The sequence below is a fragment of the Mercenaria mercenaria genome, chromosome 9 (assembly GCF_021730395.1).
Source record: "Mercenaria mercenaria strain notata chromosome 9, MADL_Memer_1, whole genome shotgun sequence".
NCBI classification, from domain to species: domain Eukaryota; kingdom Metazoa; phylum Mollusca; class Bivalvia; order Venerida; family Veneridae; genus Mercenaria; species Mercenaria mercenaria.
In genome coordinates this window covers 17,988,556-18,001,666 of record NC_069369.1, presented here as the reverse complement: position 1 = coordinate 18,001,666, position 13,111 = coordinate 17,988,556, and the positions used below count along the sequence as shown (strand labels likewise).

Here is a 13,111-nt window from a genome sequence, read left to right as displayed (position 1 = left end):
TTATTATATAAAGGTCTCTCAGTTACTTTGATATTCCAAGGAAAGTATTAATATACCTGTATTTACTTGAATGTCTTTTTTATGGAAATATTTGTGATAGGAAACGTTAAAAACATTAAATTATGACTAAAAGACCAGCATATTATTAAGAAACACAATGAAGACCAGCCTGCGCATCCGCGCAGTCTGGTCAGGATTCATGCTGTTCGCTAACAGTTTCCCTAATTGCAATAGGCTTTGAAAGCGAACAGCATGGATCCTGACCAGACTGCGCGGGTGTGCAGGCTGGTCTGGATCCATGCTGGTCGCAAAGCCACTATGTTGGTTTGTCACGGCGCGGATCAAATAAAGAAAACTTTTTATTAATTTTCCATTACTTTGATCAGTAAATACCTTCGAACAGTTGTATCTAAAATGCAATGTATGTTACGTGTATCAAAGTCTTTTTGTGTAACAAATAACAGAATAAAAAATGTAATAAATGTCATATTTATTTACTTTTCTCAAATAAATTCTAAGGAAAGCACTTTAATACATAGAAATTATAAGACATTCGTACATTAAAGCGAAGGTGGCATCACCTTAAACGTGATATTTATTAACAATGTTATAATGAGAACTAAAGACAAAATATGTTTTCTTCAATTTCACTCACCCGTAGATTCTTATTGCAAACATATAGTATGTCAGAAAATGGAATGGAGCTTATGAGGGTTGATACAAGTTTGATGGTTTGAATGCCAACTTAACTGTGTTACCTGTTGACTTATTAATAAAAGAGCGCAATCCGGTATACTGTAGCCAAAAAAACCTGAACATTTTCAAAAAGCGCTGAACAAATACCACCATATATGTTAGTTAGATGGCCCTATCGTCTTCCTGTTTCAAGATATGCCTGATTGCCACTGTCTAACGCATATCTAACTCCTGATATTTCAGTATTTGAGATGTGCTCTTAAGCAGTATTTAACAACTACTCAACTACATGTACGGTCTCCAACAAAACCATTCTCCAAAGAATCATTAACAAAGTAATGTTGTAAAAACGATACAGATAGAATAAAATAATCACAAAAAATTGCACATTATGAAGTATCCCCCTTCTTTTACGTTTAGCACGTTTGTATCATATGATGATACGCATGCGCACTATATTCATCGCCTACGTCATCAATATCATCCACGTCACTTATATCACTTTCAGATTTAGAATCGTCATAGCGTCCATCGTGACCTTCACCTGAAGTTCCTCCTTCCTGTTCGGATTTTGTCCTTTTGTATTTTGTTCTTCTGTTTTGAAACCATACCTTCACCTGAAAGTAAACAAAGACTTTGTTTATAAAAATGTTTAATGAAAGATCTTCAGATGATATATGCAGCATCTAAGCTCTTTACGCATGTCTGTAGTATTCAATAACATCTGTAACTCAGAACTCCTAAATCAAGCCCTGTTTTAGAAGTTTTACAGTCTTTAATTTTAAAATCAACCAATTATGAAGCAATATTATTTCTAATAAAATGTTTTTGTCTAATATTTTGTATATCACATGATTTTATGTACTTGATATATTTTAGAACCTTATCTAGATCGGTAAGAACTTGTAGTTCTGCAACGCGAGTACAGACAGATATTTTTTTTCCAAAAAGCTATTACGATGTTCAAAATAATGAATAAGCAGGCGTCTTCCTACTTAATGAATATTTTTTACCATCAGACGTTCATACTCGAATTTTGCATCTGATCTCCCAACTTTACATTCCTAGACCAAATACTGAACAATTTTGCAAGTCATTAATCGTTTCTGGATACCATAGCCTTCATCATCACGTCAAAAAACCATTTTAAATCCTTACATTTGGAGTAACCACACATCCATACCATTGTTTTTGTCTAATGCTTGTAACTCTCGGACTTTCTTTTTCATTTTTGTATTTTTAACTGTTTGTATATTGATTTAACCATCTTTCTATTCTTGTTGAGGTTTCGTGGAGGATTGGCGAGTTGTTAAAATGATTTCTCTCAAAAATAAATTTATTGTTGTTATTATTATTATTATTATTATTATTATCAATTCCAGTTAATTGTTTTCTACAGTTGACATAGTCTTGCATCTACACCTGGCTTGTTGTACAGTTACAGTTATTTTCAAATGATATAGCAGTCCAAGTGGGAAATTTCAGCAACAAAACTAATAAACGTACAATTTAATGCAGTCTTACTTGTTTCATCTATTAGACACTTGCTACGCCACTATAGTTATTTAAACTCATTTTATTATCAGAATTTTTGCAGTTCTTGTTACTTGACACAGTTTAAGGTTTAGGGGTATATCTTCAAAGCACAGAAATATTTGACAAACGAACAACATCTTTACCAACAATCTACCTGGCCATTACATGTTCTGTCGTACTGTCCTATACAATGGATAAAAGCGTTGTCCCCACTTTAAAAACGCATTCCATTTGTAAAGAAATAAAAATAAACAATTGTTCAAACCTACGTTCAACATAGCTATGTGAAAATTCATCACAGGGACATTATTGCAAATGCATCGAAACGAAGATAATATTCTGTAACAGTCCTTTCAAAATGGTGAGCTGAAATGTCCAAATGTGTGGCGCCTTTATGCAGCACTTTTCCAGAAATCAATGTATATATCAGTAAACTGACAGTTGTTGTGTAGAGTAATATGCATGTTTTATATGCTGTTTAATTTTCATGTGAAACAAACTTTTCTTTCTATAATTCTGTGTTGTTTGAATTGCTTTAAGGTTAAGTCTTAACTTAGTGAAAATGGTAAGGTTCTCAATAAGATACCGTGAAACTGAAATATCTTTTTGCGAAATATTTTGTTGAATCAATCAAATATCTATATATTCCTCAAAATGTCAACTTCCTAGCTACATTGATTAATTAATTATTTAGATTTTAAATCACCTAATTTAATGATATATAACTTCATGCTGCTCCAACTTGGCTAAATTACAATACTACAGAAGCCTAACATACTCATTGATCAAGTTATTTTTGCCGGTAATTTCTATGCTGAACTTCCTTTATGATGAAACAGTTTGTTTAATGAGAATATAAAGCTTCTCTGATGCAATCTCGTAATTCAAACAAACATTAACCATACACCGTGCACCCACTAGATATGACTAGGTTATTATCAAATTGCATACTTGAAACAATATATTTCTAAAGCACTAATTAGTAGGGAGTTATGGCTGTTTAGATAACACACGTCATTTTAAAGAGATGCATAGCTATTTTAGAAAAGGTAAGGTCGCGTTTAGAGATGCCCTCGCTTCTGGCAAACGAAGCATATATCCCAAAACAGATAGCTTGCAATTATTGGTTTTGATAAAATAGTTACTATTTTCGCTGATGTTTTTTTAACAAAGAAGAAGGGAAAAAGACAATTTATTTGCCGGTAGTCCACTACTACGAAAAGAATAAAATCATCCGTGCTGGACCGGTGGTCGGAGATTATACGCAACTGGCAGATAATTAATTCCGTGGGGAGGGACAACACTTCAGTGGAGGAATTTCAAATCAAAATCTAATCTCAACGCTCAAAGTTACAATACTGAACACAATTGATTCAGTGAAAAGCAATTTTCACAATGTTTAAAGAATTCAATCGGAAGTAAACGGATACTGTGTTGATCAGAAATCCCACAAGGCGGTTGTGCAAACGTTCAGTATCAGAACAGCGTTAGGGGTCGGTGGAAACCTCTTGAAGGTAGTAACTACCGTGACCAGCAAATTAGCGTTGATTTCCCCGCTTAAATTGCTGTCTTTATTAGCTATCGGACTGGAATTAAACTGTAATTATTACAAACCCCGGGGCGGGGTTCTGCAATACAGACCAAGACCAGAGCACCAAGAGGGTTCATAAAGTTGTGATAATGGCAAAACTTGATTGATTCTTAATTGGCTTAGGATTGCTAATGCGATATACTGACTGGTCAGAGGACTCAATCTCCCAAATATCAGCTAATTTTTGATAAAATAAAAGAACCGCCGCTGTCATGTTTTTCAAAGAAAATTAAGTTGGACACTAGACGCGTGTGGCGCTGTATAGATTGGGTACTTACAGTCAATTTGTCAGCTGTCTGTTTGATTTTCGAGACAGCAACTGTGCTCTATGAATTTGATATTATGACCAAACAGATTTTATTAGACATCGACGGCATTTGAAACTGAAATTATTGAAACTCGCTTTTGATATCGTTTCTGTGCTGTTTTCTATTTATTTTTGGCTATTTTCATGGTCCATAACTTTTGGCTATCATTTTTTCAGCTGACAATAAAATGAATATTACGCGTATGTACTATTTGTTAACTAAAGCAATCATAGCTCTGAAATAATACAACTCTAACTCTAAAAAATATAATCCTCGCTATATAATACAACCCGATCTCTGAAACAATACAAGCCTAGCTCTGAAATATTACAATGTTAGCTATGTAAAGATACAATCTTAGCTATGAAATAATACAATCCTAACTCTAAAATAATACAACCCTAGCTCTGAATAGTACATTCCTAGATCTGAAACAATACAATACTGCTCTGAAATAATTCAGTCCTAGCTCTATAATAATTATAATCATAGCTCTGAAACAATACATCCTTTCTGTGAAATAATACAATTACAACCCTTGTTTTGAAGCAATAAAATCATAGCTCTGAAATAATACAACCCTAGCTCCGAAATAATACAATCCTTGCTCTAAAATAATACAATTTTGCTATGAAATGATATTGCATTGAGTCTGTTTTTCCATTCTAAAAAAAATATCGGCATTCTGTTACGAATACATTGCTTACCTACTTCTGAATATATAATTAGATTTTTTAAAAAAAACAACATGTATCTCAACAAGGTTATTTCTGTTTTTAATGTCTATACTGTTAAAGACTGCCAAGGTACTGTTTCGTACAATGCATACTGGTCGAAAACGAATGTTGCCAACGATGAAAAATGTGTTCTTTTGATCATTCAAGCGTAAAAAAAGTTATTGTTGTTTCGTTTACAATTGAATATGTTTTATCACTGATTTTATCAGATGAATATCGAACTGACAGAGACTTTACATTACACAGAAACTAATTCCTACACATTTATATGACTATTTTGCGGCATTATTCATCCACAGCACTTTGTGATATGGAAGGAAGGTTAATTGATTTTACAATTTGCTTTTTCAAAATACTTTGTTGCCATTTTGTATCGGATTTGTTTTGTTTAAAGGGCCGTTTACACGAAACTTTATAAACTTTCGTTTAATGTAATGTAATTTGGTCTACTCTAATTATGTACCTTTTTTTTAGAAATGTCAACAAAGGGTTTTCAACATGTTTTGTTTTTGTTATTGTTGTTGTTTTATTTTTTATTTTATTTTATTTTATTATTTTTTTTTTTGTTGTTTTTTGTTTTTGTTTTTTTGTTTTTTTTTTTTTTTTTTTTTTTTTTTTGTTATTTGTATTTTTTGTGTTGTTTTTGTTTTTTGTTTAAAGGGCAGTTTACACGGAACATGTAGCTTTATAAACATTGATTTATAAATGTAGATGAGTCTACTAAAATCATGTATAAACTTTTTCCAAAAATGTCCCGTATTGCCAATCTACAAACTCAAAGGGAGATAATTCATCACCATTTGAAAGTCATTAATGCTGATATGTTACATGTAAAAATTATAGATGTATAATATATTCACGTGGTCTGCTTATTTTCACTAGATAATTGCTTATGCATTTATTTCTTTCTTGCTTCGCGTGAGTGTCAATTAAGTAAAAATGATTGACAATGCCTTTATAAACTGTTGTCTTTATCATCTAGACTTTTTTTCAAATCCCCGGGTCTATTACAGAAAACGAAATTCTATATTTTATACGTCTATTAATTGAGGTGTTTAAAATATTTCAAACAATACAATCTACGTAAGTCGTCTGAACGCTTCCCTTTGAAGCCAGTGTCTCTGATATGAGATCTTAATTATTTACAATTAATTAGATATCATTACGAAAGCTCAATTATTTAAAATGAAAGGACACATTTCAAGGAATCGATATAAATATCTCAAGCTTGAATTCAATACATTAATTTTGTCGGCTAAAGGGCATTCATCAAAACGCGAACCATATATTACATAATTGATAAAATCAAAAATGGTATTTAAACACCAGGGTTGAAAAGATATTTTGTGTGTGACTCAATTTAGACGAATTACTGCACACTCGATCCACCCTTTTAAAATGATTTATTATTTTATAGGTCACAGGGGGTGTTTTCTAGCTGAAATTATGCCTGCACTCAACAGCATCACGGTTAATAAAATACGATATCAGATTTGGCAATAAAAAATAATTACTTTATTTAGAAGCCATTGTCGCGCGCTTTTTCCCCGCTACCATAACATTGGGCAAGCGTGCGGTCCTAGGTCCTAAATAGCTCAGTCAATTAAAACCATCTTTAAACAAGTCTGTAATAAATATTTATCCCATAGTCTATTTGACAGATTGTCCATTTTGACCAGTAACAAATAAGTGACTAATGTCAGAATTTCTGTGCCAGTAAGAATTTACAAAAACAAACAAACCTATCTAATTCTACGGTATTTTTTTTTTCGGTAATTACAGCGATAGATTTAGAAAAGAAAAGGGTGGCACGTCAATGCCCATAAGACATTTTATGTTGCGGTTTCTAACGTTTTTTTTTTTTTTTTTTTTTTTTTTTTATCCGCTAACCTGTTCGTAATTCAACACTAGTTAACAGTGTTTGTATATATCTAAATCACGCAACTTTTACATGCATTTGGGAGGGTTATCGCGTTTGAATCAGTTATTTCACCAAATTAATCATTATTTTCTTAAACATATAAATTTCTACTAAATATCATGTGCCTCATTATCAACAATTACTGTCCAATATGTGTACAATATAAGTCTGTATAAAATGTAATAGTTACAAATAACTTCATAATTTTTCATGCACAATTGAACAAGTAACGCGCGTTAAGACATTCTGACAGTAAATCTTATAACATGTTGAAATACTGTAAAACTGATTATCCCAAAAGTTGAAAAACAAATTTATTCAAGCACGGATGGCTTTTTAATAAAATATAACAGGTAAATTAAGTATAACAAATAAGTCTACATAAATACAAATAAATTAGTCCTATCCTTTATGGACTTGCAACTATGCATGTTATTTCAGCTAGTACATTTTTTTCAAAATCAATTTTTACAAGCAGTCGACCAAAATTACCACATTCAAATAATACAGACATATGTTATATCGAAGGTGACTCTATTACAGATAGATCTGATAGTAGAACGGCATTCCATTATATTTATAATGTTTTTCCCATTATGAAACATCTAGGTTTGCTATTTGTGTCCAAACGTTTTAGAGAACAAATATTACGGACACAGATAATTGAAACACCATTTACACGGCAAAATTAAATCCGAGTTAGTTTAAACATTATTTTATTTAAGTATACAAAGGTATATGCATGTTCAATAACGACAACAAAGAGATACATTTGCACGCTTTTATTTTATTTAATCTTAAAAATTGTTTTAGTTTTACCTCATCTGATCAACTTAAGAAACATTGTTACATACAATGAAATAAATTATTTTGAAATAAATTTTAGTACAATGACCTAAATATAATACGTCAATTGTTCAGTCATATTTTAAGGGTTTATAATCAGTTTGCAAAAAAAAATTCACATTGTATTTCGTCACAAATTCCAGATATAGTTCTTAATCACCTAATATGAACTAATTCGTCGCGTCAGACAAGGGCATTCTAATTATAAATTATGTATCATCCTCTCTTTAAGAAAAATGTTTCTCAGCTTTAAATGGAAAGGCACCGATTCTTCTTAAGAACATATATGTATTGCATATTTTCATAAAATCAATGTTCAGTTAAACGTAGTTTTAAATATACAAGAGTTAATTACCTGTGTTTCTGTAAGCTGTAGTTCATTGGCCAGATCTTTCCTTTCTTGACCCACAACATAGTGGCTCTTCTCAAATGATTTCTCTAATTGCAGAAGCTGACTGGGAGAAAACGCCGTTCTTATACGCTTAGGCTTTCTGTATGGTTGGAAAAATAGGCCGGGCATCCCTCCCACTGCAACACAATGTAGAATATTTGAGTAACAAGCAATATATTATGCAAGTTACCAGAGAACTACAAAAAAATCAGCAGTGGCATTAAATTAACAATAATTTTATCGGTAAAATATTCTTTCTTCCCAAGTAACTTCCCTCACATTAAAAAGAAGAGACACAGACAAACAGCTTCAAATGTTACTACATGATTATACATAGTGTCAAGTCTTCAAGGAAAACCTGAAATATGCAACACAATAGAATCATTTAAGTAAGGCACAATTTAAAATTATACGTAGTTACCATAACAATAGCATGCATGATTATTATATTTTGAAAAATATTTAACAAAATGTTCAAACAAGAGCTGGAGTCTTTGAATGATTGCTGATTCCTAGATTTCAGCAAATTAAACTGCACGTGCATCAAATCTCGTGCATGTGTTTTAGAAACACTTCTCTTTCATTTGTCTCGAGAACAATAGGAATATAAAAATAAGCAAATGTAACCGCTGAAACTTGGCATTTATCTTTACTTTAAGATAAGTTCTACCAAGCTACAAAGTTTGAACTGCATTTTTCGAGCCATGCACTGACGAGCCCGTTTAGTAAACTTGTTTTACTATTTCCAGTATGTTTCTGACAGATATTACAGGGAAAATGAATTAAAACTGACATCAAGTAAACGCAACAAAACTTGATACTTTAAACTGTAAATATTTTATTATGTTTCCAATGTTGTAATCATATATTTAATTTTCATATTTCATATTTGTAAAAAGTCAGATGTGTGCTTGTGCTACATGCAAGTCATTTTGCTATCCAAAAAGACATAAATCAAATTTATACAAATACTTGGTTAATCTAGCTTTTTGTTATTTTGAAGGACAAATGGCCAAAAAACTGCTTTTGTGTGGCACCGACATGTTTGGGTTATAACATTACTAATTAGTGACTATCTTTACTAATTAGCAAAAGATTAATGTCTCTGTTAACATATAGTTGTATTAGACTGTTGCCCATTTAACACAATAAAAGACTTCAAACGAAGTAATATTAATCAATGCACAAAATCAGAAAATATAGGTTAATTACCTAAATCAAAGATCAAATAAACCCCAATGATATGAGCTGAATGCGCACGCTTATAGCATGCACACAGAAAGGTGCAAAAAGTCACCATTAAGATTAGGAATATAGATCAAAAATTCAGATAAAACGGGACTGGCACATTAGGTAATAAACATGTCGCATTTACGATGATACTGTTGTAATCATTAACTATGTTATCGTAGAACATTACTGCTAGTTTTTTGGTAATTTATTTTCTGATCTTTGTAAAAATGGATTGTGTCGAAGAATGGGTGTTTTTGAAATATTTGATTCGGGCTTCACGCTTTATCATCATGCATATTACTGAAAGACAATGCTTGAATGTCTTTCATGTACAATGCTGCCGTTATGGTTCAGACATGTTTCTGTGTGATATGACAAAAATATACGTGACAGGTGCTTAAAGACCAGATGCTTCCCGCACATGTACCGCATATTTTTAATGTTTTCTTTTCAAATGTTCTTTGAATAGCAACTCCATTATTTTCCTGCCGAAACTGCCAAAACAGACATTAAGCAAAACATTAAGTGTCTTTTGCAAGATACATTTCTAGGTGCTATCATATTATCACAAGCACCTATAAAAATGCTGTTAATATTGTATTCACAATTTTTATTTATTCAAACATGTCATGTTTACCATAAAATCACTTTCAAGTTAATGCGTACATTTGTTTTTTCTTTATTTTTTATTACATGATAATGCTTTACATTACAACATTTCTTTACAAGAGACAAACATTTCTTTACAAGTACTATCCTATATTATCCATACACTGATATAGTTGATAAAATTCTTATCACACGTGTCCTTCCATTTTTCTGTCTGTTCGCCTGAGCCCTTAAACCCATTTTAAGTTGTTTTTACTTTTCAGTACGTCCTTCAGAAGGAAAATAGTTTCTACGGGAAACTGAAGATCCTATCTACTCAATTGAGTGGATAATTTCATGTCTCTAAAATAAACGCGAACAAGTAATTGTTTATGTATGTATGGGGTTGTCTTGTTAAAAAATTAAAGCATAATTGTTGCTGATCTGTGGTTAGATTTCCGGCATGCAATGTACATGTAAATAAAAAGTGTGAGCTGACAAAAACAACATTGCGAAAATTTTAATGATCTTCGTGTCAATAGACAGTCGTTCCGTTTTTCGATTTTGAATAGATCTAGAGAACATTAATTTTCTATTCTATGTAAACACTCCATTCCGATGAAATTTACGTAACTTATATTATACATGTATAGTATATACATGTTATAAATAAAATATTTTATACTTACTTCCATACCGCGGCAGGAAACATCCGGGGTATCTGTCTGCTATATAGGGGTACATATGTCTAAGGTCCCGACCCCCATTTAGTAACATGGGATGCACTTGAGGCCCGACAGGCATCTGTGGGGGATATCCTCCCATATTCACAGACGCTAGTGGATGCCTAAATTGTCTATGAGCGTCTATGTGACCCAGATGCACTGCACTGCTGGGGCTTACACCCGTACTATGAATTAAATTTTCATGGAGCTGTCTTAAAGCCTCGGGCGAGGACACTGTCCGAACACCCTCTCTAATATTAGCACTAGATAGATTGAAATCTCTTAGAGAGTCTCTGTGTAATGAAGTAGAAGTCCGATGGAGAATAGCACTGTCTAAATCACTGTGTCCTGGAGAATGTTTCGGTGACATTAGTTCATGTGGTAACTGTTTCCGTGAATGTATGTTTTCATGACGATCTTTTTCTAAATTATTATGTTCTATTTCACCGTTAAAATCACTCTTACAATGTGTCACTTTTGCCAGTTTTGAACTTCTACAGTCGTTCACGGAGTCTGGTGTTTTTGGACGTTTGTCCGTCTGTCTCTCACTGTCCGTTCCAATGATTGAATCTATAGTGAACCCCTTTGACCGCCGGGGCTGACCACCCTCGCTCGTTGCCGTCATTTCTTATGTTTCCCTATACCGCAGCACTTTAAATAATAAATAAAACCTCTAGTTAATTAATATTCGCCGATTTTTTTTGTAGAACTAACGGTAAATATTTAAAACAAGAATCAGATTCAGTTATTCTGCCATGTTAAGAATAGTATATTCTGTTCTTGCACGATTAAAGAAAGATTAGAAATCCTAGACCCACTTAGAATAGTTTTGCAATAGCTAATGTAACAAAATCTTTCATTTTGTCTGTTAAAATGTATTATTTCTATCAACCACATTCCCCATTGATTCTACGTCCAATAAAAATTGCGGAAGGCGGGGAGTAGGGCGTGCGCATACAGTAATTGGTGAAAGATTTAAATGATTGGTCAATCACACAGATAACATCTATACAAGTTATACAGGGTTTTGTGGTTTTCTTCTAATGTTAAAAAGAAGATCGTCCCCCGGGGATCAGATAAAGTATTATCAGTGAAAGATCAAGTCTTGAATTATTAGGGAGGCGGATTTTTTTAATAATCACCTATTTTGAGAAAAATTATTTTATCATTAAAGAGTATTGTAGCGGCAATAAAAGTGCCCCAATAAAATTGTAAATGTCATGATTCAATATTATGCTCTGCAATTTTCAAATTGACATCGATTAAGTTTTAATGCAGAAATCATTATTATAATTAAATTCAAAATGTTTTAATTTTCGAAATTCAATAATAACACTTTTATAGGGAATAATTGTCTCTTATTGACAACTATATTACTAGACTGAAATAGTTGTGTGAGCAATGGATGATGTATGTGACTAAAAAACTGACATGGAAGATTTATTTGATAAAGATATCATTGTGAAATGAAAAAAAAAGTCAGTTGTAAAAATTTAGGTATATTAAAATAACTGAACAATAATTTCATATAACAGTGTACAGGTGTTAGATATTACGTACATATAGAGCTTTTGCAAGATAAAATATGTGATTGTATTTGAATGAGTGTAAAATATGATAAATAAAGAACCATAAAGTTGAATTAACTAGGCATGTTATCCCATTCATATCATTGTAAATATACTGAAGATACACAACAAAGCATCAAAAGCCAACATCGTTTTATCATATGAACCCAACATAGAATGTTTTCATTCTACTCAGGCACCTTTATTACATAAATTCAATAGTGATAGTCATATTTCTTGTACCTTAATATTACAAAAACAGGAACGACACTCCCCCAGAATGCTCACAGAATTAGATCATACATACATACATACATATATACATACATGTTTTATATATGCTTATAATAAAGTATGGATTTTAGGACAATCAGCTTTGTCGTGAGAAACTATAGAAAATCTGAAATGATATTTTCTGCAGTAGTAATATTAGACTTGGAATCATGTATATACTTTTTTAAAAGCTGCAGTATATGAGTCTGGTTAAAAACTGCAGATGAAAGAAGTCTACCGCACATTTTTACGAAATCAGTATTGTCTTGGATCAGGTCTGAGAGAACCGAGCACACAGTAAAAGAATATACTGTGTGTACTTTTAAAAGCATTAATTAAAATATATTCAATTATATGCAAGTGCGGTGTAAAGTTGCCAGATCATAATATTTATATATTTTCGTCAAGATGTGGTCTAAATTTATTTTATTGAAATATAAAATTTAAAAGATATAAACCATAAGTTTGTTCTACAGAGTTGGTGTGTTTATTTTTTGAAAAATAACACAAACAAAGGCGGATCGCATTTTGTATAAATTATGAAAAAAACTATGTCCTTTGATCAAATAACTTTCCTGTCCAATTTCAAGTGAGAATCCGCCAAAATAGTATTTGCATATGTAAACCTTAAAATAACTTCTTTAGAAATAATGCCTATTTACGTGGTTAAGGGGCCATAAAACGAAGCATGAGTCATA

General features: G+C 32.0%; 1 protein-coding gene across 1 annotated transcript; it reads right to left on the bottom strand.

Moving 5' to 3' along the window:
- Positions 1-473: 473 nt before the first annotated feature.
- Positions 474-11,421, bottom strand: LOC123546599 (homeobox protein EMX2-like). Its single transcript, XM_045333015.2, has 3 exons — positions 10,537-11,421; positions 7,991-8,163; positions 474-1,313 (listed from the first exon to the last, which is right to left on the bottom strand). The coding sequence occupies exons 1-3, from the start codon at positions 11,195-11,197 to the stop codon at positions 1,113-1,115; spliced, it is 1,035 nt and encodes a 344-aa protein (XP_045188950.2). The 5' UTR covers positions 11,198-11,421; the 3' UTR covers positions 474-1,112.
- Between the last annotated feature and the right edge of the window lie 1,690 nt (positions 11,422-13,111).